Here is a 23,718-nt window from a genome sequence, read left to right on the forward strand (position 1 = left end):
TTAATTAGTTAAAGCAGTGAGAGAGGGAAGAAAAAAGGGAAAAGTGGAAAACAAGAGTCTTTAACATGGGACCCACCCCCTCAAATCTGTGACAGAGACGGCAGTTTCATTTCTGAAGCTGCTTCTGTTTCACAGTTTGTTTAAATACATTTATTATAATTTTTCTCTCTTTGTTTCTCTCTTGAATTCTTGGTGGGTTTCTCTCTCTTTGGAAAAAAACATATATTAAAATAAAATAAAGGTGAGAGCTTTGTATTCTTATGGGTGTGTGAATTCTCAAGCCAAGCTTAAAGTCTCTATCTCACGCCTTTCAATCGCCAAACCGTGGACGAAGAAGTTTAGGACTTGAAAGCTCCAAAGTCTGAAGAGGTCTGTTTCTTAGTCATTTTTTAATTCCCCTCACCCCCTTCCCAAATCTTGATCGTTCTGTAATGAAATAACTCTATCTGTTCTTATCCTTAATTGGGTTTTCCCCCCTTCTCAATCAGTTTCAGAATACCCCAGCTGGGTCTGATCTCCTGGGTCTGCTCTATTTCTGGTAGATTGAATGTTGAGATGTTGAATTTGTTCGAATTTTAACAAAAAAGCCCTTTTGGATTTTGTGGGTGTTTTGAAACACGGGATTTTGAGCGCATGTGTATTTTGATTTATCTGCAAGATCTATACTCGTGCTAGAAGATTTTCTGAGATATTTCAAGTTTTATGGTTTGTGTGGCCTTGGGGTGTATTGGGTTTGGGAGTTAGGGCTTTGGGCGTTTTGGGGTAAGATGGAAGAGGTTGAAGAAGCTAACAAGGCAGCTGTGGAGAGCTCCCACAGAGTGTTAAGTCTGTTAACTTTGCCCCAAGATCAGGTTCAGTATAGAAATCTAATGCTGGAAACTGGAGAGGCTGTGTTTAGGTTTAAGAAGGTTGTTTCTCTTCTCAATACTGGTTTAGGTCATGCAAGAGTCAGAAAGCTCAAGCAGTTACCAAACTCATGTCCCAAGAGTATTCTCTTAGATTATCCACAGAATAGAACAGACCATCCGTCCAAAACTCTGCAGTTACTTCAGTCTAGTTTTCAAGAGAATCCACTTCAGGAATTAGGCTCAAATGCTAAGAACTCTCTGTATTTGGGAAACCCGACTTTGGAATTGAGCTCAAATGGGAAAAGTCCTCTCCAACTTCCTCAACAGACAACACCATCACAGTATAACTTCCTCCAGCAGCAACACCAGCTACAACAAAGGTTGCAACTTCACCAGCAGCAGCTGAAACAACAAGCTGAGATGATGTTTCGTAGGAGTAACAGCGGCATAAACCTGAATTTCGATAGCTCTAGCTGCACACCCACGATGTCATCCACTAGGTCCTTCATATCTTCCTTAAGCATAGATGGTAGTGTGGCTAATATGGATGGAAGTGCCTTCCACATGATGGAGGCACATCGTGCCTCTGACCAGAATTCACAGCAATACAAGAGGAAGTGTTCTGGAAAGGGAGAGGATGGAATCATGAAATGCGGAAGCAGCAGTAGATGTCACTGCTCAAAGAAGAGGTTGGTTGGATTCCCTTGTCCACCGCTCATATTGTCGGTTTGTCACTGTGATGGTCTTTCATCTTCAAGAACTCTAATTGGTTATGCTTTTTGACAGGAAACATCGGGTAAAGAGATCAATCAAGGTACCTGCTATCAGCAACAAACTTGCGGATATCCCACCTGATGAGTATTCATGGAGAAAATATGGCCAGAAGCCCATAAAGGGTTCTCCTCACCCCAGGTAACCTTAAGTTTTCCCTACTTGATACACTGATAGATTGTTCTGGTGTAAGAATGTTTGACTAGTTTGTTAATAATGCTTGAAGAATTAAGAATCATCTTATATTTGCTTCTGTAGATCTGCTCATTCGCTTTGCAGATTTTTTATGTGCATGTTTGCAGTTTGACGTGCATAAATAATTTAGTCATTTCAAATAAGAATAATCATTGCAGGATGACATTCCTTATTTTGTGAACTGTGTAGTTTACTTTCCATTCTTTCTCAAAAGCACTGGAATGGATGAATATGCTGGCATTACCTTTCTTTATTATAGTCAGTTTAAAACTTAATGCGTACGACAATTTATTAATAGTTTTTGTATTGGGGAACCTCTTCGAGCAATGATATGTAATTAGCTACTATATCAATGATGCAATAGTTGCTACCATAGAGTGACAAAATTGTTTTTGGGTGGTATTAGAGCTAGCTGAATGTTCTTTCCATTATTTTCGTGGAGTTGCAAGAAATTGTTAAATAGATGAAGTTGGTTTTCTCTAGCAGCCATTTATCATGGATGGCTATAAGTTTGCAATTGTCCGTGTCTCCCATTTGATTCGAAACAGTAACATTTGTTTTTGTATAGTTCTGCTTTATCATTTCTCATTTTTCCTGTGGTGTTTTTTTATGGAATTACTTATTCTTGACTTTCGTGTAAGTTCTGGGGATGATTTGGTTCTGAACTTTTGCAGGGGATATTATAAATGTAGCAGCATGAGAGGTTGTCCTGCAAGGAAGCATGTAGAGCGGTGCTTGGAAGACCCGTCCATGCTTATTGTGACCTATGAAGGGGAGCATACCCATCCAAAGTTACCTTCTCAGTCTGCAACAACATAAACCTCGAGAAGAGATTCATGAAAAAAACATCAACCCCCTTGTTCAATTTATGTCATCCTTATTTGTGATTGGGTTGAATGGCTCCTGGACTTGTTTTTGCATAGTTGGAGAATGACATATAGTAGGAGCGTTTTGGCTTTTGGAAGTTTGCTTTCCCAAGCCTTTTGAACTGTTTGGCAAGTGGGTGTAAAGCCTTTCAATGAACCGAAGAACAATGTGGATTTGGAGGTGTTGAATTGTAAGGGATCGTCCATGGAAATCAATGCTTTAAGCATTAGATTGGTTTCATTAATTCACTGCCTCCAATGTGATTTCGTTTTTAACTGTCAATTAGGGTTTTTTTTGGGTGTCGGTTTCTGCTGGCATTTTGTCTCTGACCGGCGTTGATCACTAGCTATTGCATCTGATCTCATATCTAATGCCGTCTGTTGAGAAACCCATTACACACAACACAAAGTGAGTATAGGAATATAGAATCACTCTGCAAAAGCCTAGTTGGTTATCTCTCCAGACTTGGATATATTATGTCCGAAGTCGGGAGTTTGAATCAATCAAGTGGGATATTTCCTTGTTAAAATCATATGATTTTGTGAACTTATCACACTTCCTGGCCCTACCGTCATGCTTCTTTGTAATGCCTGAGTAGGGTTGTATATAATCGATCTACCTGGCATAATGTTGATTGATATCTTCTTTGTTTGCTTGTGGAGAGGCAAATTGAGGTCTCAAAAGGAGGGGTAGAAGCTGTTACTACAATAACAGTTGTTTTTGCTGCTTTTGTTTCTTGGTTTGACTTGGAAATCATGGAAGATCCATAAATTGGGTTTTGCAAGCAAGGCATGTGACTTCAAAGAGAGACCAAACATGGGCAACATTGCCTTGACAAATCTCTTCATTATTGGATCTCCATTACCATCTATTACCATTTTTCCGGATTTCCAATACAATCATGCAAAAGACATTCTCTCTGTGGACTAAGTTGTCTTCTTCTATTAGCTGTATGAGAATTTTTGTAGTTATCTACTTTAATAAGCAACAACCAAGGTTGAGTGGCAGGCCCCATAAGCATGAGTAATGCTTCAACGAAACAATTTGAAATAAGGTCAAAAGGAAGGAAAATGTATCATGCAATACTTGCCTTGGATTGGCAGTTAAAACTTTGCGAGTTGGTTGGTCAATAATTAATTTGGTTATTTAAGGTTTTGTCACCGTGTTATATGTTATTTTAGGTGATATACCAAAACCTTTTTTAGTTAACGAGAAGGACACATCTTATACGGATCTAAACTCAAGTCGTCAGGCCCGTACGTGCTAAGCTTAATTTGATACTAGCTTTACATTGCTTACTTCGGCTCATACATACTTGTTCTTGGTTTTATTACAAAATGTCTTTATATACTAGCTCATTATCTGTCTAATTCGGTTCATCTTTGACTTGGTATTATTGAAAGTTGATAGAGCGCTATCCAGCGCTTGATGAATTCTATGACCAAATCTTCGTTCTTTTTTTGTTAAGCTAGCCAATTTTGAGGGAGAATGACGGTTTCCCCTTGTATATTATATTATATTAATTGTTTTTTTATTTGTCACTGTTAATAAATTAATAGATATTACCAATTAATTTATTTTAATAACGAGTGATTTTTTTTATAGAAAATACTTTTTTGAAATAGTTATAGAAAATACTTTTTTTTAAAGGCTCATAGGCTACACACACTAAGCCATGTCAGAGGGACATGAAGACCATCGCAACGGATGAAAACTTCCAAAATCCTAACATTTCTAATGAGAATGCAACCCCGAACCTCAAGATCCTGGACGGGCTACCTCCCATTCTCGTTATAGAAAATACTTAACAGGGAGTTTCAACAACTTCAAATTACCACTAGCAATGGAGGGTGGTGATATTAATTTATTATTTTCATTTTATCGTGCTTATATTAATATTTGTGTTATTTCAAGTTTACCACACAATTGGATCCACATAACTACACATTTGTTAATTGTTTATAATAATTTTAAGGTAGCTTCAGTCAAACCTCGGTTTTTTCTAAAGACACCCCATCAATTGATTTTTATAAGAGATGATCAACTTCGATTGGAGTGTCTTTAGAAAAAAAGGATGTGACTAAGGGCTTGTCCGTTTGGGATGTTCGGAGGTGTTGGTTGGGAGGTGTTGGGTTGGGAGGGGTTGGGAGATGTTAGGATTTTTATATATAACCTAATAGAGAAGTTTTGTCCCAACAGTCCCAACGCTTGAAACGGTTAAGGGTCGAGAGGTGTTCGGGACGAACACTACCTCCCAACCTAATACCCCTGAACACCTCAACGGGTAAGCCCTAAAGGTGACTAATTTTAATTAGTTTAAAACAACGGCCCGGCCCGGCCCATGTAAATGACAGTTATGCGCAAATTTCGTCTTGACAAAACAAATCTCTCAAAACCCTGGAACAATCCTCTCCATTTCATCATCACCTTGTTAGGATCGTCTTTACACTCCAGTTCTGGTAAGTCTCGATTCTTCTTTCTATCTTATTCTCTATCCATCTCTCTCCTTTTCTCTCATGGAGTCTCTGTTATCATGCCTCTTCCCACCTTCTTCCATTCAGATCTGAATTTGTGTTTTTCTTCTATCTTTTCCGATTCAGATCTGAATTCGTGACTTCCATTTTGGAATTTGAAATTGGGTTTAATTTTGAGATCGGACTCGCGGATTAGGCGGGTTTCATATTCTGCGCTGGATTCGAATTGGTTGTGTCATGTTATATGTTACTCTTCATTTTTATTTTCAGGAGAAGAGCAATCTACTAAATGGCATCTTCTTCTACCATACATCCTCCTCCTCAACCAAAGTTTGATGTTTTCATTAGTTTCAGAGGTGATGACACTCGTCAGAACTTTCTTAGTCATCTTCATGCTGCTTTGTCCCGAGCCAAAATTGTAACTTTCATAGACCATCATCTCAACAGAGGAGACAAAATTACAGAGGCACTTCCAACAGCAATTGAGGAATCGCAACTGTCCATAGTACTCTTTACCGAAAACTATGCTAATTCGAGATGGTGTCTGGATGAACTTGTAAAGATACTCGATTGCAAAAGAATGATTGGGCAAATAGTTGTACCAGTCTTCTATAATGTTAATCCATCAGTTGTACGTGACCAAACAGGAAGCTTTGCGGAGGCTTTTGCTCAACATTCAGAGAAGAACTTTCACAAGATATCAATGTGGAAGGATGCACTCAAAGAAGCAGCTGGTTTATCTGGCTGGGATTCCCATGTCACAAGGTAACCTTTCATTGCAAACCAAATCCCCTTTGCTATTTTCTTAGAGTTTTCACTTTCTCACGAAAAATAATTGGAATTTTATTTGTCATATTTCTCAGCCCTGATGCTACACTTGTTGACGAGATTGTTAAAGATGTCTCAGCCAAACTTGGTTTATTAACCTCGAGCGGAAATGATGATAGTTTTGTTGGAATCAATGAACGCATTCAAGAAATTGAATCGCTAATGAGTAAATCTTCCAAAGACGTTCACACCATAGGAATCTGGGGGATGGGAGGTATGGGTAAATCAACTCTTGCTCAAGCTTTTTTCAACAAAGTGTATCCCCAATTTGATGCATATTGTTTTCTTGACAATGTTAGAGAAGAATCACACAATTGCGGTCCAAAAAATTTACGAAAGGAACTTCTCTCTGCAATTTTGAACGATGATAATCTGAATCTCGATGCTCTTCATATAGGACTTCCTATTGTAAGGAACAGATTGCAGCACAAAAGGGTACTTGTCGTTTTTGATGATGTGAACAATTTTCAACACATACAACATTTAGTTGGAAAGTTTGAATGGTTTGGTCCAGGAAGTATATTCATCATAACAAGTAGAGATAAGCAAGTGTTGAAGAATTTAGTTGATCAGATCTATGAGGTTAGAGGATTGAATTCCCATGAAGCACTTTGTCTTTTTAGCCGATATGCTTGCAGAGAACAACGTCCTCCCATTAATCATGTATGGTTATCAGACAAGGTGATAAAGTATGCTAATGGTAATCCTTTAGCTGTGACAGTTTTGGGTTCCTTTCTACTTGGAAAGAGTGAGGAAGAGCAAAAATGTGCAATGGATAAACTGGAAAGAACGCCGAACATGGATGTTCATAAGGTTTTACGAATTAGCTACGATGAATTGGACCATGATGAAAAAAATATATTTCTCGATATTGCTTGCTTCTTTAAGCACAGGGATGTTAAAGAAGTAAAATGTCTTCTCAGAGACTGCGGTTTCTTCGCGGAAGTTGGAATATGCGTTCTTATTGACAAATCTTTAATAGCAATAATTCACGATAACATTTTATGGATGCATGATTTACTACAAGAAATGGGGCGAGAAATTGTCCGGCAAGAATCTGTGGGCGAGCCGGGAGAACGTAGCAGGTTATGGGATGCTGAAGACGTCACTCATGTGCTGACAAAGAATACTGTAAGAGCATCCATGCATGCATTAACTTTATTCTTTACATGCAAAATTCATATAATGTTCTGGAAGTTCTAGTAGAGACTGTTGGTTGAAATGCATTTGTTTACTTACGTCTTGTTAAAATTGTCTTTTGCTATGTCAAGTGTCAAGGTAAAAGCGAAGTTAAGTAGGGATAGCTCTGCTATTGAACTGAAAAATACAATCTTGGAGTAATAGATTATAGATCCTCTTTGGTGAACTGTGGGGTGTGTGAGTTTCTTGCAGGAATAATTTCTAATTTTGATTACCCAACAGAGACAACTAAATTTTTAAAGGATTCGCATAAAGTGTTTTGTTTTGTTTTCTTTTATTTTTTGCAGGGCACGAAAGCAGTTCGCGGCATATTACTAGATACCACCACCTCAGAAAGGGTAGTTAGAGTATCTCCTACAGCTTTTGAAAGGATGTACAATCTTAGACTCCTCCAGATCACTAAATATTATTGGCATAAACCGAAAGTGCAGCTTCCTCAAGGCCTTACATCTCTTCCTGATGAGTTGAGGTATCTCCGATGGTGTGATTACCCTTTGACATATTTGCCAACAGGTTTTAATCCAGTGAATCTAGTTGTACTTGAAATGCATAACAGCCACCTTGAACAACTTTGGCATGGAAGACAGGTACTCTTTCATACCTTATTTTTTTTAAAAAAAAATGGTTCATTAAATGATTAGATAGCCAAACTAAAATTTTAAATAGTAATGGGTTACTTATACAATTCACCATAATTGTTTTAATCAGGAATGTAGTTACGATCTTTCCAAGCATATATATAGTCCTTTTCTCTTAGTAATTCTTTTTTTTCCCCCTAGAAAATAGGAATTCAAAAAATAGAGAGAGTACAAATTCTTGTTCGATGAAATTTAAGCACTTCTATTACTAGTCCTTAGCCACCAAAATATTTGAATGGAAAGAGAAATACACTTAGATAAATGTCCAGAAAAGAAGAAGAATTGAAATTCTAGTTGGATGCAATCTAACCACATTCGTTTTTTATTCCTTAGCCTCCTAAGAATTTGAAAGTGTAGTTTTATTATTTACAAATTAATTTCTTTTGTATTATTTTCTAAATATACGTTGTTTCTTCTTTCTTATCCCAGGATCTCCCAAACTTGAAACATATTGATCTTAGCTACTCGCGGAATTTTATCAGAATCCCAGATTTAACACTGGTCACAAATCTTGAGACTCTTTCATTGGCAGGGACTGCAGTAGAAGAATTGCCCTCATCAATCCAAGATCTCACTTCACTAGTTGATGTGAATCTCATGAATTGCGAGAGGCTTAGGAATCTTCCGATTGGTGTTGGTAACTGGAAATGCCTCCAAAGGTTAGATTTGGGTGGGACCCCAATAGAGGAATTGCCCTCATCAATTGAATGTCTCACTAAACTAGTTAAATTGGTTCTCTTTGATTGCGAGAGGCTTAGGAATCTTCCGATTGGTATCGGTAACTTGAAACGCCTCAAATTATTATCTTTGGGTGGGACCCTCCCAATAGAGGAATTGCCCTCATCGATTGAAAGTCTCACTGAACTAATGGAGTTGGATCTCAGAGATTGCAAGATGCTTAGGAATCTTCCAATTGGTATTGGTAACTTGAAATGCCTCAAATCCTTATCTTTGAGTGGGACCGCAATAGAGGAATTGCCCTCATCAATTGAAAATCTCATTGAACTGGCTGAATTGGATCTCAAGAATTGCGTGAGACTTAGGAATCTTCCAATTGGTATTGGTAACTTGAAATGCCTCGTATGCTTATCTTTGAGTGGGACTGCAATAGAGGAATTGCCCTCATCAATTGAATCTCTCACTAAACTAGTTGTATTGGATCTCATGGATTGCAAGAGGCTTAGGAATCTTCCTATTGGTATTGGTAACTTGAAATGCCTTGAATCCTTATCTTTGGGTGGGACCCCAATAGAGGAATTGCCCTCATCAATTGAAAGTCTCATTGAACTAAAGGATTTGTACGTGGATTGCAAGAGGCTTAGGTATCTTCCAAGTGGTATTGGCAACTTCAAATGCCTCGGATGCTTATATTTGAGTGGGACCCTAATAGAGGAATTGCCCCCATCAATTGAAAGTCTAACTGAACTAATGGAATTGGATCTCAGGAATTGCGAGAGGCTTGGGAATCTTCCAATCGGTATTGGTAACTTGAAATGCCTCGGATGCTTATATTTGAGTGGGACCCCAATAGCGGAATTGCCCTCATCAATTGAAAGTCTCACTGAACTAATGGAATTGGATCTCAAGAATTGCGAGAGGCTTAGGAATCTTCCAATTGGTATTGGTAACTTGAAATGCCTCTTATCCTTAAATTTGAGTGGTACCCCAATAGAGGAATTGCCCTCATCAATTGAAAATCTCATTGAACTAAAGACGTTGGATCTCAGGGATTGCAAGAGGCTTAGGAATCTTCCAATTGGTATTGGCAACTTGAAATGCCTTCAATACTTATATTTGAGTGGGACCCCAATAGAGGAATTGCCCTCATCAATTGATTGTCTCACTGAACTAGTGGAATTGGATCTCAGGGATTGCAAGAGGCTTAGGAATCTTCCAATTGTTATTGGTAACTTTAAACGCCTCAACTACTTATTATTGAGTGGGACCGCAATGGAGGATTTTGAATTTGATCTCAGGGTCAAATATTAATAATCAAATGCTTTTAATTGAAGAAGCTTAACAGTTGCCATGAACATTTATATGTTTGAAAACTCTACGTGCTAATATGAAATTGATTGTTGAGTTTTGATGTTTCTTTTAATTTGTCTATTGCTTTTACATTAACATAAATCTATTTGTCTTATAAACGCAACTCTACTCTCAGATTGTCAAATATTGTCAGTGATGATCGTCTTTTCATAACTTGAATAAGGTTGGACTCAATTTCAACACAACACAATATGGTTGATGTAAACAATTTTCCTTCAACCTTTGAACGAAAGTAAGAAAAAGTGGGTCTGGCCTTGCCATGACTGCTTCACAAATTCTAGTTGTTTGGTAGAGTATGCAAATCATATCCCAGTTTAGCACTTGATGTCCTTGGAACCCAAATTCTTGACAAGAAGGCTTTCTCAATCTTGCTGGTGTTATAAATTTGTTTCCATAACACAAACAAACATCTTCAATGAATAATGCCTTTTCTTACACTTCTAGTTCATTGACTCCTAGTCATATGAGTGTCTTTTCAATGACAGTAATTGCTCAAAGGAGCCTCTGCTAAATTCATAAGACCCACAATGTCATCCACTAGGTCCTTCATATCTTCCTTAAGCATAGATGGTAGTGTGGCGAATATGGATGGAAGTGTCTTCCACATGATGGAGGCACATCGCGCCTCTGACCAGAATTCACAGCAATACAGGAGGAAGTGTTCTGGAAAGGGAGAGGATGGAATCATGAAATGCGGAAGCAGCAGTAGATGTCACTGCTCAAAGAAGAGGTTGGTTGGATTCCCTTGTCCATCAAGGTACCTGCTATCAGCAACAAACTTGCCGATATCCCACCTGATGAGTCTTCGTGGAGAAAATATGGCCAGAAGCCCATGAAGGGGTTCTCCTCACCCCAGGTAACCTTCAGTTTTCCCTATTTGAAGTAATGGTAGATTGTTCTGGTGTAAGAATGTTTGACTAGTTTGTTAATAATGCTTTAAGAATCATCTTATATTTGCTTCTGTAGTTTGATGTGCATAAATAATTGAGTCATTTCAAATAAGAATAATCGTTGCAGGATGACATTCCTTATTTCTTGAACTGTGTAGTTTACTTTCCACTCTTCCTTGAAAGCACCAGAATGGATGAATGTATTGGCATTACCTTTCTTATTGTCAGTTTAAAACTTGATGCGCACAACAATTTATTGAGAAATGACCGTTAATAGTTTTTTTATTGAGGAACTTCTTCGAGCAATAATTTGTAATTAGCTTCTATATCGCTGATGTAGTCGTTGCTACCACAGAGTGATAAAATTGTTTTCAGGTGGTAATAGAGCTAGCTGAATGTTCTTTCCATTATTTTGGTGGAGCTGCAAGGAATTGTTAAATGGATGAAGTTGATTTTTCTCTAGCAGGCATTTATCATAGATGGCCATAAGTTTGCAATTGTGCTTATCTCCCATTTGATTCGATGGTTTGCCACCCGTTGTAACAGATTGGTTTTTGTTTGGTTATGCTTTATCGTTTCTCATTTTTCCTGTGGTGTTTATTTACAGAATTACTTATTCTTAACTTTCGTGAAAGTTCTGATGATGGTTTGGTTCTGAAGTTTTGCAGGGGATATTATAAATGTAGCAGCATGAGAGGTTGTCCTGCAAGGAAGCATGTAGAGCAGTGCTTGGAAGACCCGTCCATGCTTATCATGACTTATGAAGGGGAACATAACCATCCAAAGTTACCATCTCAGTCTGCAACAACATAAACCTCGAGAAGAGATTCACGGAAAAAAATAATCAACCCTCTTGTTCAATTTATGTCATCCTCATTTGTGATTGGCTTGAATGGCTCCTGGACTTGTTTTTGCATAGTCTGAGAATGACATATAGTAGGAGGGTTTATGTTTTTGGAAGTTTGCTTTCCCAAGCCTTTTGAACTGTTTGGCGTTATCACCAAATTCCTGACAGGTAGGTTTCCTCAATCTTGTTGGTGTGATCACCAAATTATTGACATTGTGATATCTGTGACGTCCATATTGCTCTATATAGGTCCATTTGTGTGCTTATACATCTGCATCTGCATTGATAAATTGTTAATTAGGGTTCGCATTTAGACACAGCGCATATAAATTGTCGGCTTCCTCTAGTGCTAGATGAATTATATATTATCACCAAATCTTCCTTCCTTTTCTTTACGCTAGCCAATTTTGCGAGGCTTGCATGCGATTATTGATTGATGACGCCTTGTTCCAATATGAAATTGAAGTGTCCAGTTGGTCAATGCATAAGAAAGGAGCTGGAAAAAAGGGAGAAAGGAGCTGGAACTTTCCTGGAATTTAGTGAATGCGTAAGAAAGGAACTGGAAAAAAACAAAAGGAACTGGAACTTTCTTGTTTGTGTCCTGCAACTTTTATGGAATTTGGTGAATGCATAAGAAACGAGCTGGAAAAAAGAAGAAAGGAGCTGGAACTTTCTTAATACTACCGAAGCTAACACATACCTGCTTCTTTATATACTCCATGTTTTGCGCAAATTTCGTCCAGACGCAACAAATCTCTTAAAACCCTAGAACACAAATCCTCTCCATTTCCTCATCTGGACGGAAAACCCTTGTTACGATCATCTTTACACTCCAGTTCTGGTAAGTCTCGATTGTTCTGTTGGATGTTGCTTGCTTCTTTCTATCTTATTCTCTCTCTCATGGAGCCTCTGTTATCATGCCTCTTCATACCTTCTTCCACTCAGGTCTGAATTTGTGTTTTTCTTCTATCTTTTCTGATTCAGATCTGAATTTGTGACTTCTATTTTGGAATTTTGAAATTGGGTTTAATTTTGAGACTGGACTCGCAGATTAGGCGGGTTTCATGTTCTGCACTGGATTCGAATTGGTTGTGTCATGTTATTTTGTGTAGGGTTGCAGCAGCGGGCCGAAGTTTCAGGAGGAGCAATCTGCTAAATGGCAGCTTCTTCTAGCATACATCCTCCTCCTCAACCGAAGTTTGATGTTTTCATTAGTTTCAGAGGAGATACACTCGTCAGAACTTTCTTAGTCATCTTCATGCTGCTCTGTCCACAGCCAACATTGTAACTTTCATAGACGATCGTCTCAACAGAGGAGACGAAATTACAGAGGCACTTTTAACAGCAATTGAGGAATCGAAACTGTCCATAGTACTCTTTTCCAAAAACTATGCTAATTCGAGATGGTGTCTGGATGAAATTGTAAAGATACTCGAATGCAAGAGAACGAATGGGCAAATAGTTGTACCAGTCTTCTATAATGTCAATCCATCAGTTGTACGTAACCAAACAGAACGTTTTGGGGAGGCTTTTGCTCAACATTCAGAGAAGAACTTTCACAAGATACCAATGTGGAAGGATGCACTCAAAGAAGCAGCTGGTTTATCTGGGTGGGATTCCCATGTCACAAGGTAATCTTTCATTGCAAACCAACCCCCTTTACTGTTTTCTTAGAGTTTTCACTCTCTCACGAAAAATAATTGGAATTTTATTTGTCATATTTCTCAGCCCAGATGCTACACTTGTTAATAACATTGTTGAAGATGTTTCAGCCAAAGTTGGTTCATTAACCTCAAGCGGAAATGATGATAGTTTTGTTGGAATGAATGAACGCGTTCAAGAAATTGAATCGCTATTGAGTAAATCTTCCAAAGATGTTCACACCATAGGAATTTGGGGGATGGGAGGTATTGGTAAATCAACTCTTGCTCAAGCTTTTTTCAACGAAGTGTATGCCCAATTTGATGCATATTGCTTTCTTGACAATGTTAGAGAAGAATCCCAAAATTGCCGTCTAAAAGAATTACGAAAGGAACTTCTCTCCGCAATGCTGAAGAGCGATAATCTGAATCTCAACACTCTTTCTTCTTTAAGACTTCCTCTTGTAAGGAACAGATTGCAGTATAAAAAGGTACTTGTTGTTTTTGATGATGTGAACGATTTTCAACACATACAACATCTAGTAGGAAAATTTGAATGGTTTGCTCCAGGAAGTATATTCATCATAACAAGTAGAGATAAGCAAGTGTTGAAGAATTTAGTTGATCAGCTCTACGAGGTTAGAGGATTGAATTCCCATGAAGCACTTTGTCTTTTTAGCCAATATGCTTTCAGACAACATCATCCTCCCATTAATCATGTATGGTTATCAAACAAGGTGATAGAGTATGCTGATGGTAATCCTTTAGCTGTCAAAGTTTTGGGTTCCTATCTACTTGAAAAGAGCGAGGAAGAGCAACAATGTGCAATGGATAAACTGGAAAGAATGCCAAACATGGATGTTCATAAGGTTTTGCAAATCAGCTACGATGAATTGGACCATGATGCAAAAAATATCTTTCTCCATATTGCTTGCTTCTTTAAATTCTTTAAAGACAGGGATGTTGAAGAAGTAAAATGTCTTCTGAGAGACTGTGGTTTCTTCGCGGAGGATGGAATACGCGTTCTTATTGACAAATCTTTAATAGCAATTCGCAAAAAATTTCCATGGACGCATGATTCACAACAAATTTTATGGATGCATGATCTACTACAAGAAATGGGGCGAGAAATTGTCCGTCAAGAATCTGTGGACGAGCCGGGAGAACGTAGCAGGTTATGGGATCCTCAAGACGTCGCTCATGTGCTGGCAAAGAATACTGTAAGAGCATGCTATCCTTAACTTTATTCTTTACATGTAAAATTCATATAGTGTTGTGGAGGTTCTAGTAGAGACTGTTGGTTGAAATGCATTTGTTTACTTACGTCTTGTTAAAATTGTCTTTTGCTATGTCAAGTCTCAAGGTAGAAGCGAAGCTAAGTAGGGATAGCTCTGCTATTCAACTGAAAAATACAATCTTGGAGTAATAGATCAGATCCTCTTTGGTGAACTGTGGGGTGTTTGTGTTTCTTGCAGGAATACTTTCTAATTTTGATTACCCAACAGAGACTACAAAATTTTCAAAAGATTTGCATAAAGCTTTTTTGTTTTGTTTTCTTTTATTTTTTGCAGGGCACTAAAAAAGTTCGCGGCATAGTACTTGATACCTCCACCTCAAAAAGGGTAATTAGAGTATCTCCTACTACTTTTAAAAGGATGCCCAATGTTAGACTCCTCCAGATCACTAAATATTATTGGCAAAAACCGAAAGTGCAACTTCCTCAAGGCCTTGAATCTCTTCCCGCTGAGTTAAGGTATCTCCGATGGTGTGATTACCCGTTGACATATTTGCCAAGGGGTTTTGATCCCGTGAATCTAGTTGTACTTGAAATGCAGAACAGCCATCTTCAACAACTTTGGCATGGAAGACAGGTATTCTTTCATACCTCTTTTTTTTATAAAAAAAAGGTTCATAAGAAGATTAGAGAGCCAAACTAAATTTTTAAATAGTAATGGATTACTTACACAATTCACCATAATTGTTTTAATCAGGAAAGTACTTACGATCTTTCCAAGCATATATATATATATAATCCTTAGCTGCCAAAATATTTGAATGGAAAGAGAAATACACTTAGAAATGTCCAGGAAAGAAGAAGAATAAAAATTCTAGTTGGATGCAATCTAACCACATTCGTTTCCTTAAGCCTCCTAGAAATTTGAAAGTGTAGTTTTATTATTTACAAATTTGTTTCTTTTGTATGATTTTCTAAATAAAGATTGTTTCTTCTTCTTATCCCAGGATCTCCCAAACTTGAAACGTATTGATCTTTACTACTCACGGAATTTTATCAGAATCCCAAATTTGACACTTGCCCCAAACCTTGAGACTCTTTCATTGGCTGGAACTGCAGTAGAAGAATTGCCATCGTCAATCCAATATCTCCGTTCACTAGTTCATGTAAATCTCTGTTATTGCAAGAGGCTTAGGAATCTTCCAATTGGTATTGGTAACTTGAAATGCCTTAGAAAATTATATTTGAGTTGGACTGCAATAGAGGAATTGCCCTCATCAATTGAAAGTCTCACTGAACTAAGGCATTTGTATCTCACGGATTGTGAGAGGCTTAAGAATCTTCCAATTGGTATTGGTAACTTGAAATGCCTTCGAAAATTATATTTGAGGGGGACTGCAATAGAGGAATTGCCCTCATCAATTGAAAGTCTCACTAAACTACGGTATTTGGATCTCACGGATTGTGAGAGGCTTAGGAATCTTCCAATTGGTATTGGTAACTTGAAATGCCTTGAAAACTTAGATTTGAGTGGGACTGCAATAGAGGAATTGCCCTCATCAATTGAAAGTCTCACTCAACTATGTCATTTGAGTCTCACGGATTGCGAGAGGCTTGGGAATCTTCCAATTGGTATTGGTAACTTGAAATGCCTTGTATCCTTAGATTTTAGTGGGACTGCAATAGAGGAATTGCCCTCATCAATTGAAAGTCTCACTGAACTATATATAGCATTTGGATCTCACGGATTGCAAGAGGTTTAGGAGTCTTCCAATTGGTATTGGTAACTTGAAATGCCTTGAAGACTTATATTTGAGTGGGACTGCAATGGAGGATTTTGAATTTGATCGCAGGAATAATTGAGTCGTCATGAACATTTCTATGTTTCAAGAGTCCACATGCGAAGATGAAATTGATTGTTGAGTTTTGATGTTTCTTTTTGATTTGTCTATTTGCTTCCTTCTATTATATGTTAAAGAGTTGTGTGTGGAACTAATTGAGGTAAATGGCTGTTGGTGTGTCAAAAAGCCTTTTTGAGTTGTACTCAATTGTGCATCCTATTTTGATGATGTTGGAAAAAACCTTGCGAGTGAGGATACTCAAAATCAAGTAAACTCTATTTTAACTAGTAGCTTTATAAATTAACAAAAAGAAATATTGGGGTTAGATGATGATCATTCGATAGATGTGAATGAGGGTCATTACGTCCACTTCTATAATGGGGATCATCATTGTAAATGGATGTTTAGGACTCCTGGGCACATCCTACCCACATCCAGGGAGGGCTCATGGACCCATTTCTGTAGGATGGAACGCAAATCCAGGACTACTAACTGAACCAAAAACAACCACATCCAACAATCCATATCTTCATCTTCCATCCAACATCGCTACCATCTCTATCCAAAACCATAAGTCTCCAAATCATTACCCAGAAATGCCATGAAATGCGATCTAGATCGAGGCTGATGGAAGCCTCGAAAATTTGAAATGAGAGTAGGTTTTGTGAAGATAACAATACAAGAACTCAATGAAACGGAACTCCCACTTGCCAACAAAGAATTTAAAGAATCACTACTTCGTTTGTATGATCCCAAGCTGTGATTTCAAGTAAGAAAAAGTGGGCCTTGCCTTCACTGCTTCACAAATTCTGGTTGTTTGGTAGGGTATTGAAATCATATCCCAGTTTAGCACTTGATGTCCTTGTAACACAAATTCTTGACTCAATCTTGTTGGTGTTATAATATTGTTTCCATAACACAAACAAACATCTTCAATGAATAATGTTTTTCCTTCTCCCTAGTCATACGAGTGTATTTTCAATGACAGTAATTGATCAAAGGAGCCTCTGCTAAATAGTAATTGCTCAAAGGAGCCTCTGCTTTATAACTAAACTTTATCAATTATCTCAATTAAACGGGAATATCAAAACAAGATTTGATAAACTTCACCAAATATCACAGTATTAATTCCATATTTCAAAACATAAAGCAAAGGCATGTGCAGGTTCACTTCAGAGGAATGAATCTGGAAGAGTGGGTAGCACCGATACCAGGCCTTCCATGCTTCACAGGCTTGTAACTGATGGAAAATTCAGCTAAATAATGGCTAATCATTTCAGGCTTGATTTCAACTTGATTAAAGTTCTTGCCATTGTAAACACCGATAATACTTCCAATCATTTCAGGAACTATGATCATGTTCCTGAGATGAGTCCTCACAGGCTCCGGTTTCTCACCAGGTGGTGCCTCCCTTTTCTGTTACAGTAATCAAGACAGTAAATTTTAAGGATACAAATGGGGTAAAAAATAATGATCAAAATACAATCTGACAAAATCACAAGCTAGCATCACAAACAAATGTAAAGAACATCTGAGTACAATTTTTTTTATTATTATTGAATGCTGAAAGAGTATCAGTAGGTAAGCGAATCTCGTTGCACAAAAAGGACATATGTTCATGTATGCCAAAAATATACATAATCCCAATTCTTATCCATAGAAAACTCTGTTATCTCTTTCATTCCCAAGGACCCACATATCATCAAAGGAATTATGTCTACAATCCCTTTCCGCCTCTCTGAACTAGAACAAAAGTTCAACGCTCAAAATTCAAATTCATTGATCAGGCCACACCGACAAAAATTCCATGATCCATAATACCATTAACCAAATCTCACTTGTGCATATTGGTGAGAGCAGAGAATTAAAGTAATTAGCCACATATTAATTATATAAACGCTCCTGCTCCATGCCTAGAAGTTTGCAGTGCAGGTGAGAAAGTGAATAAATAGGGCTCTTAAAAATTCATAAGACCCCGAAGTTGCTGGTTATATGGTAAGAGGCATTTCGTCTATTTAGATCCCCATCCCCCTTCTTTCACTCATACTGTGCTACTACCAATGATTCTTAGCCCTCTTATATCCCATAGTTGATTTCTCCAATGATTGAACCCCCTATTTCAGTAACTGTCTCTTGTCTGTCTAAAAGTCAGTATCACTAATCACTAGCTTCCTTCCTGTCCGAGCCTTGTTTTTCTATCCATTTCCTCGAACAAACTATAATTCCTAGAATCCTTTTTCATCCAAAGTAACTCCCCAAACTCTAATTATCTGTTTTATTGCTATCCAAACTGAAAAATGGCCATAAGAGGAAACAAACTGCTCAAAATCTCCAACACATTGGCTATGTGTTGGCTCTATAGCCAATGTGATTAGATAGACATCAAGTTACATCAGGCCGCCCTTTGGACATACTTGGTACAATCATCGTTTTCTAGTTTTAAGATTCAAGTCCATGACACATTGCCAGTCTGTGCCAATGGGATCTGACAATCTTTAGCTTATGCAGGCCTTTGAACAGTCTTATTACACTCACACTTTCAAATTGAAAAAACAAGGCTAGATGGTCCAAACAAAACGACTAATTATATGCAGGACTATCCCCGCTGAAGAAATAAAAGAAGAATGTCAAATAGCATATAAAATGTTCTACCTTTTGTATGGCGTGAAGTCTAAACAAGATTAGTTAAAAAGTTCAATCCCTCAACCCTTTTCCTTATAAGCTAATTTCCAATCATCTAAGTTGAATCTAGAAAAAAAGATAAGCACATAGCAATTTACAGCCTAGACCCCAGGAGTCAGTATATCAAATCCAACACATAATGTGGTATGTGATTCAAATCCGTGAAATCATAAGATCCACCTCTCATCACCAATCATGAGATCATCAATCAAAATGAAGAGAACATACAAGACCGGTAACTCAAAGAGCACTTACCGCCTTGCGAAGTTTCTTGATCAAAGCCATTGGCTTCCTCTTCAGACCACGTTGAAACCTGATATCATGTCAGAACACAAATTACATTCCATTACAACCAAAAAAAAAAACCCAAAAAAATACAATCTTAACTCAAATTGTTATCAGAAAAAGGTGAACAAATAACGATGCCTTCTGCGGGCACGAGCAGGGAAGAGCTTGACGAGCTCATCAGTAGACATGTCCAGCAGAGCATCCAGATCAACTCCTCGAAAACTGAACTTCTTGAACGTTCTCTTCTTCGGTAGCCCAGCAGCAGCAGCAACATCGACTTCGGCATCCGCCTAACATGCACAGAAAATAAGGAACAGTGTTATGAGAAGTCATTCGTACTTGAAATCATAGATTGGTTCCTGGAATCGCCTCATCATTTAATTGAAAAATCTCATAAATAAGAGAAAAAAAGGAACAATGGCTTCTCAGAGTAAGAGCTTCTACGCACCATGGTTGCGTTGGAGACGAGAGAAGCAGAACGGATTCACGAGCGAAAATGATAGCTGCGGCTAGGGTTTGTAGTTCGTTAGCGCTAAATATATCTGATACCCGATTCTTTATCGGGTACTACTTGTTTCCTTCGGGTCGGATAAAATCCTCTTTAAAGGGAATTAAAAGAACCCCCGTGTATTTTGACTTATTTCAAATACACCTCCCGTGAATTCAAAACTACAAGAACGTCCCTCTGACGGTCTAACTTTGAAAGTCCACCAAAGAATCCCTCAATTTTCTTTTTTCAATATTTATCTGTTAAAATAGGATAGATGGGAGGTTTATATGAACATATGTGGATGCTCTAAGTCATGATTTTAAATAAAATTGGTGTTTAGTGATAGTTGAGGTTGTGTATATCCAAGGACAGCGGAGTTAGGAAGTGATATTGGGGTGGGTTAATATTTAAAAAAATATTATTTTGATACGAGTGAAAAACTTTTGTGAGGTTCGGAAGCAGTATCGGATTTTTTTAGAACTAAATTATAATATTACAACTCCTTGAGATGATATTATCGATAAACATTCATTTTGATATTTGGTCTCATATTATATGATATATGTAATAGAGGACAAGACAATTATGTTAGAATAAATTCACTTACCCAAACCCCTAGCAACCAAAAGAGATGGACACAATGATTTAAAAGAAGATGGCTCAACTACAAGTCCTTTTAAAAGAATCGGTCTATTTACGGCTTTTAGCACTTTTGATACAATTTAGTTTAGTAAAGGAAATTTAATATTTAACAGTATATTAAAAAAAAATGCACCAGGCTCCCAGTTGGATACGCTTTTGGATTTTTGTACCTTTATATTTTTTTGCCTATCATTATGAGTTATTGTCCACTTTACCCATGTTCAAGTCTAATCCCCACGCATCATAGGACTTCTAGGGCATTCCAAAACCTCACATGCTCATGACTTTGAAATGCATCTTATTGAGCCAATGAAACTTATAGGCCTATAACCCGTCCATTATATCTTTATTTTAGCGAGATGAAATTTTCCTCAATAATCTCCTCCTCACTTGTGGGCCGAGGTCAACCCACATTCAAGCTAAACAACTTCGTTTTGATACCATTGTTATGAAATGCTAATGGGCTTCATTGCCCAATTTTGATCAGCATTATAAGATATTGTTCGTTTTACTCATGTTCAAGTTCAACTCATTACAAGATTTCTAGGTCTAGGACCTTTCATTGTTTGCTACAAAATGGTCGATAAGATTTTTAGCACGAGATCAACCAAACTTTTTGGTTGTGGTGAGTGTCATTGCTTACTCTTAATTCAGTGAAAACTAATTCTTGCTCTAGGTTTCAACAACAAACTTTTAATTTTTTATCCAACAGCTTGGTGTTTGTATGCACTAACGTTAGACACAAATAAAGCATCATTAACCATGAGTAGCATCTTCAAATTAAAACTACCATGTATTCATGAAGATGACAAATACCCATGTAAAAAGACAATTTGCTATATCCCAATATTGGTCCTAATCCTAGGTCATTTGAAAATTAATCAATTTGCGTCATTGTGTGTATGGAGAATCAATAGTTAGTGTTTCGAGGACTAATTCATTTATTAGTTATTGGTGGACCATGTTCATCAGGGAATTTTGACATTTGTAGAGTTTTGGTGTTATAATCAAAAGAAATTGCGAGGATGAGAAGAAGCAAGTACGGAAATTAAAGAGAGGTTTGGCCTAATTCATTTGTAGATGTATTGTTCACTTTGGGCCTTAAAGCCTGTACGATTTTGTCCTTAAACTTATACGAGAGAAGTCGGACTTAAACTTATATGTAAGGGCCCATTACATTTGAGAGGAATCGAGCCCAGATTTATAAACCACAAGTTTGGCTTTCATGTAACCGATGTGGGACATTTGTATTTCTAATATTCCTACACACTTGTGAGCTCATTTATACGAAGCCCAACAAATAAATTATATGGGTTAGGCTCCATGTTGTAATCCTCACTTTGTTGGTGGTATATCCATAAGGACATCCAAAAGGTCCAACAATAGGTGACCGAATGGAATAATGTCTTTTTAGGATTGAAATATACTCCTATACCATGTTAGAGTTGGAAGAAATTGAGAGATATGATAATGAGTAAGTAGGGATATCATAGAGACATTTGACCCAATCAATTTTTAGAAATGTTATCCGCTTTAGGCATTAAGACCTGCAAGGATTTCGTCCTCAAAATAACCATTTGTATTCGATTGGCATTGCATTCAAACTTATAAGTCACACAATTACCTCTAACATAACCGACGTGGGATATTTGTATTTCAAACATTTGGTACCATTATTGACATAATGGAAACGGCAATCCTTGCATGTAAAATCTAATGGATTTACAAGCAACACATCAATTACCATAAAACACAATAGTAATAACACCAAACCATATTTTTTGGTCTTATCTATCTAAAGCAAAAATCATGTGCTTGTATTGTATTATAATCTATAAGTTACTATGTGCCTGTATTGTATTAGGAGTTGAGATAAGGATGGATCAATAGGAAAGGGGGGAAAGTACAAGTTACAAATATCCAATGTCAATCAAAGAGAATTTTGCTTGCCATATGTATAAGAATTCACCCAATAATACATATTTACTTCAATGGCAATCAAATTACTCCTAAATCTCCTCACATATGGTAGTGTATTGATAAGATGAATATATAGAAAGACAAATCCCATTAGGAATCATGAATTACAGGTGGATCATCAATTTAAAAATGAGATATTGACTTCTCAATAAGATTAATTATTTCAATTTAACAAGACTCATGATATGTGTAATACTTATTATTTTGCTGTCAATATTTAATCTTAAAATATGTTTAGAGATCATTTGTAAATGATCTAAGTCCAATACAAGTAATCTATAAATGAATTCAATTCCACTCCTTTCATATCTTTAGCCATTTTCACAGAGTTATGCCTAAATGCCACCAAATTACAATAGGTTTAATGAATGAAAGTATAGTCCACCAATATGTAGTTAATTTTAACATGATAAAAATTACACATTGAATTGCAATATTAGACTTTAAAGGTGTGTGTATAGGGATTTTTTGTTAGATGTGAGGATGTGAATTGTACACTGAAAAGTAACAAATGACTATGAACATAACAAGAAGTTTTTAATGTACAAAACACAACCTTATAATCATAAGACCTTTGAACAATCATCAAATCTATAAAAGTGAAACAAATTAAGATGTTATAATATGGATTATCGATTTGAAAATCAACATGTTGCACGAAAAAATTAGGCAATTCAAACATTATTTTAAGCATGATGCATTGTACATGTTAACGCATTATCGACTCGCTAATTAGGTACGTTCAACTTCATCGATGTTTAATCCAAAAGTTTTATGTCGAATTCTCATCCTATTTTTGTAATTCTTGAAGCAATGGATTCCTTTACTAATCTACTTTAAGATGATATGCAGAAATCTAAATTTCATTGAAAGCATTATCCAGAAATCCTCTTAAACCACAATAACATCCATATAAACCCTAGTTTTGACCATCATAGCTTCAAACACAAATTTCTCTCAAACTACTAATCTTCATAGCACGAGTAAATACTTGTTAGAAAGCTCATATAATTATCTACAATATGGAAAAAAACCTCATTGCATTTCATGAAGTGTAGCTAAAGTTATACCCAAAACAATCAAACCCAAAAGCACACCCTAGTTGTGCAAATTCATCCATCCTTCTCACCAATCCTCCATCTAAAGCTTACTCTGTCCAGCATTTTCCACCGTAGATAGTTGCCTCATCCAAGGGCTCATATTCAAACTCATGAAAGGGAACGATCCGCGTCTTGGGTCTTTCAACCAATCAGCGCACAGAATTGGGATACCTCTTTCACACACCCGCTATTTAAATCCCTCCATTTCTAGCCA

The 23,718-nt window shown here is 37.1% G+C and overlaps 4 protein-coding genes and 1 pseudogene across 7 annotated transcripts; 4 read left to right on the forward strand and 1 right to left on the reverse strand.

Moving 5' to 3' along the window:
- The first annotated feature begins 213 nt into the window (after positions 1–213).
- LOC120011166 (probable WRKY transcription factor 21) lies at positions 214–2,946 on the forward strand. Its single transcript, XM_038862234.1, has 4 exons — positions 214–369; positions 489–1,537; positions 1,635–1,760; positions 2,489–2,946. Exons 2-4 carry the CDS (start codon positions 768–770, stop codon positions 2,631–2,633), a joined length of 1,041 nt encoding a protein of 346 aa, XP_038718162.1. The 5' UTR covers positions 214–369; positions 489–767; the 3' UTR covers positions 2,634–2,946.
- A 2,085-nt stretch (positions 2,947–5,031) lies between these two features.
- On the forward strand, positions 5,032–9,922 carry LOC120010301 (disease resistance protein RPV1-like). 4 transcript variants are annotated; one of them, XM_038861067.1, is made up of 6 exons: positions 5,032–5,140; positions 5,426–5,920; positions 6,019–6,197; positions 6,288–7,114; positions 7,471–7,770; positions 8,251–9,922. In XM_038861067.1, exons 2-6 carry the CDS (start codon positions 5,445–5,447, stop codon positions 9,808–9,810), a joined length of 3,342 nt encoding a protein of 1,113 aa, XP_038716995.1. In that variant the 5' UTR covers positions 5,032–5,140; positions 5,426–5,444; the 3' UTR covers positions 9,811–9,922. The 4 variants fall into 4 exon arrangements, with proteins under 4 accessions (XP_038716995.1, XP_038716992.1, XP_038716994.1 ...); XM_038861064.1 differs by having other exon boundaries at positions 6,019–7,114; XM_038861066.1 differs by having other exon boundaries at positions 5,063–5,140; positions 5,282–5,920; positions 6,019–7,114.
- LOC120010303 lies at positions 6,293–11,981 on the forward strand (annotated as a pseudogene).
- A 396-nt stretch (positions 11,982–12,377) lies between these two features.
- On the forward strand, positions 12,378–16,524 carry LOC120010302 (disease resistance protein RPV1-like). The gene is given in 5 exon segments (XM_038861068.1): positions 12,378–12,833; positions 12,836–13,238; positions 13,336–14,467; positions 14,819–15,118; positions 15,489–16,524. Coding segments are annotated over 5 exon segments (2,661 nt in total). The 5' UTR covers positions 12,378–12,763; the 3' UTR covers positions 16,245–16,524.
- An 809-nt stretch (positions 16,525–17,333) lies between these two features.
- Positions 17,334–19,875, reverse strand: LOC120010313 (40S ribosomal protein S15-like). The gene is made up of 4 exons (XM_038861083.1): positions 19,741–19,875; positions 19,431–19,582; positions 19,260–19,317; positions 17,334–17,738 (listed from the first exon to the last, which is right to left on the reverse strand). Exons 1-4 carry the CDS (start codon positions 19,741–19,743, stop codon positions 17,490–17,492), a joined length of 462 nt encoding a protein of 153 aa, XP_038717011.1. The 5' UTR covers positions 19,744–19,875; the 3' UTR covers positions 17,334–17,489.
- Positions 19,876–23,718: the final 3,843 nt, after the last annotated feature.

Source organism: Tripterygium wilfordii, chromosome 12 (assembly GCF_013401445.1).
Source record: "Tripterygium wilfordii isolate XIE 37 chromosome 12, ASM1340144v1, whole genome shotgun sequence".
Classification (NCBI taxonomy): domain Eukaryota; kingdom Viridiplantae; phylum Streptophyta; class Magnoliopsida; order Celastrales; family Celastraceae; genus Tripterygium; species Tripterygium wilfordii.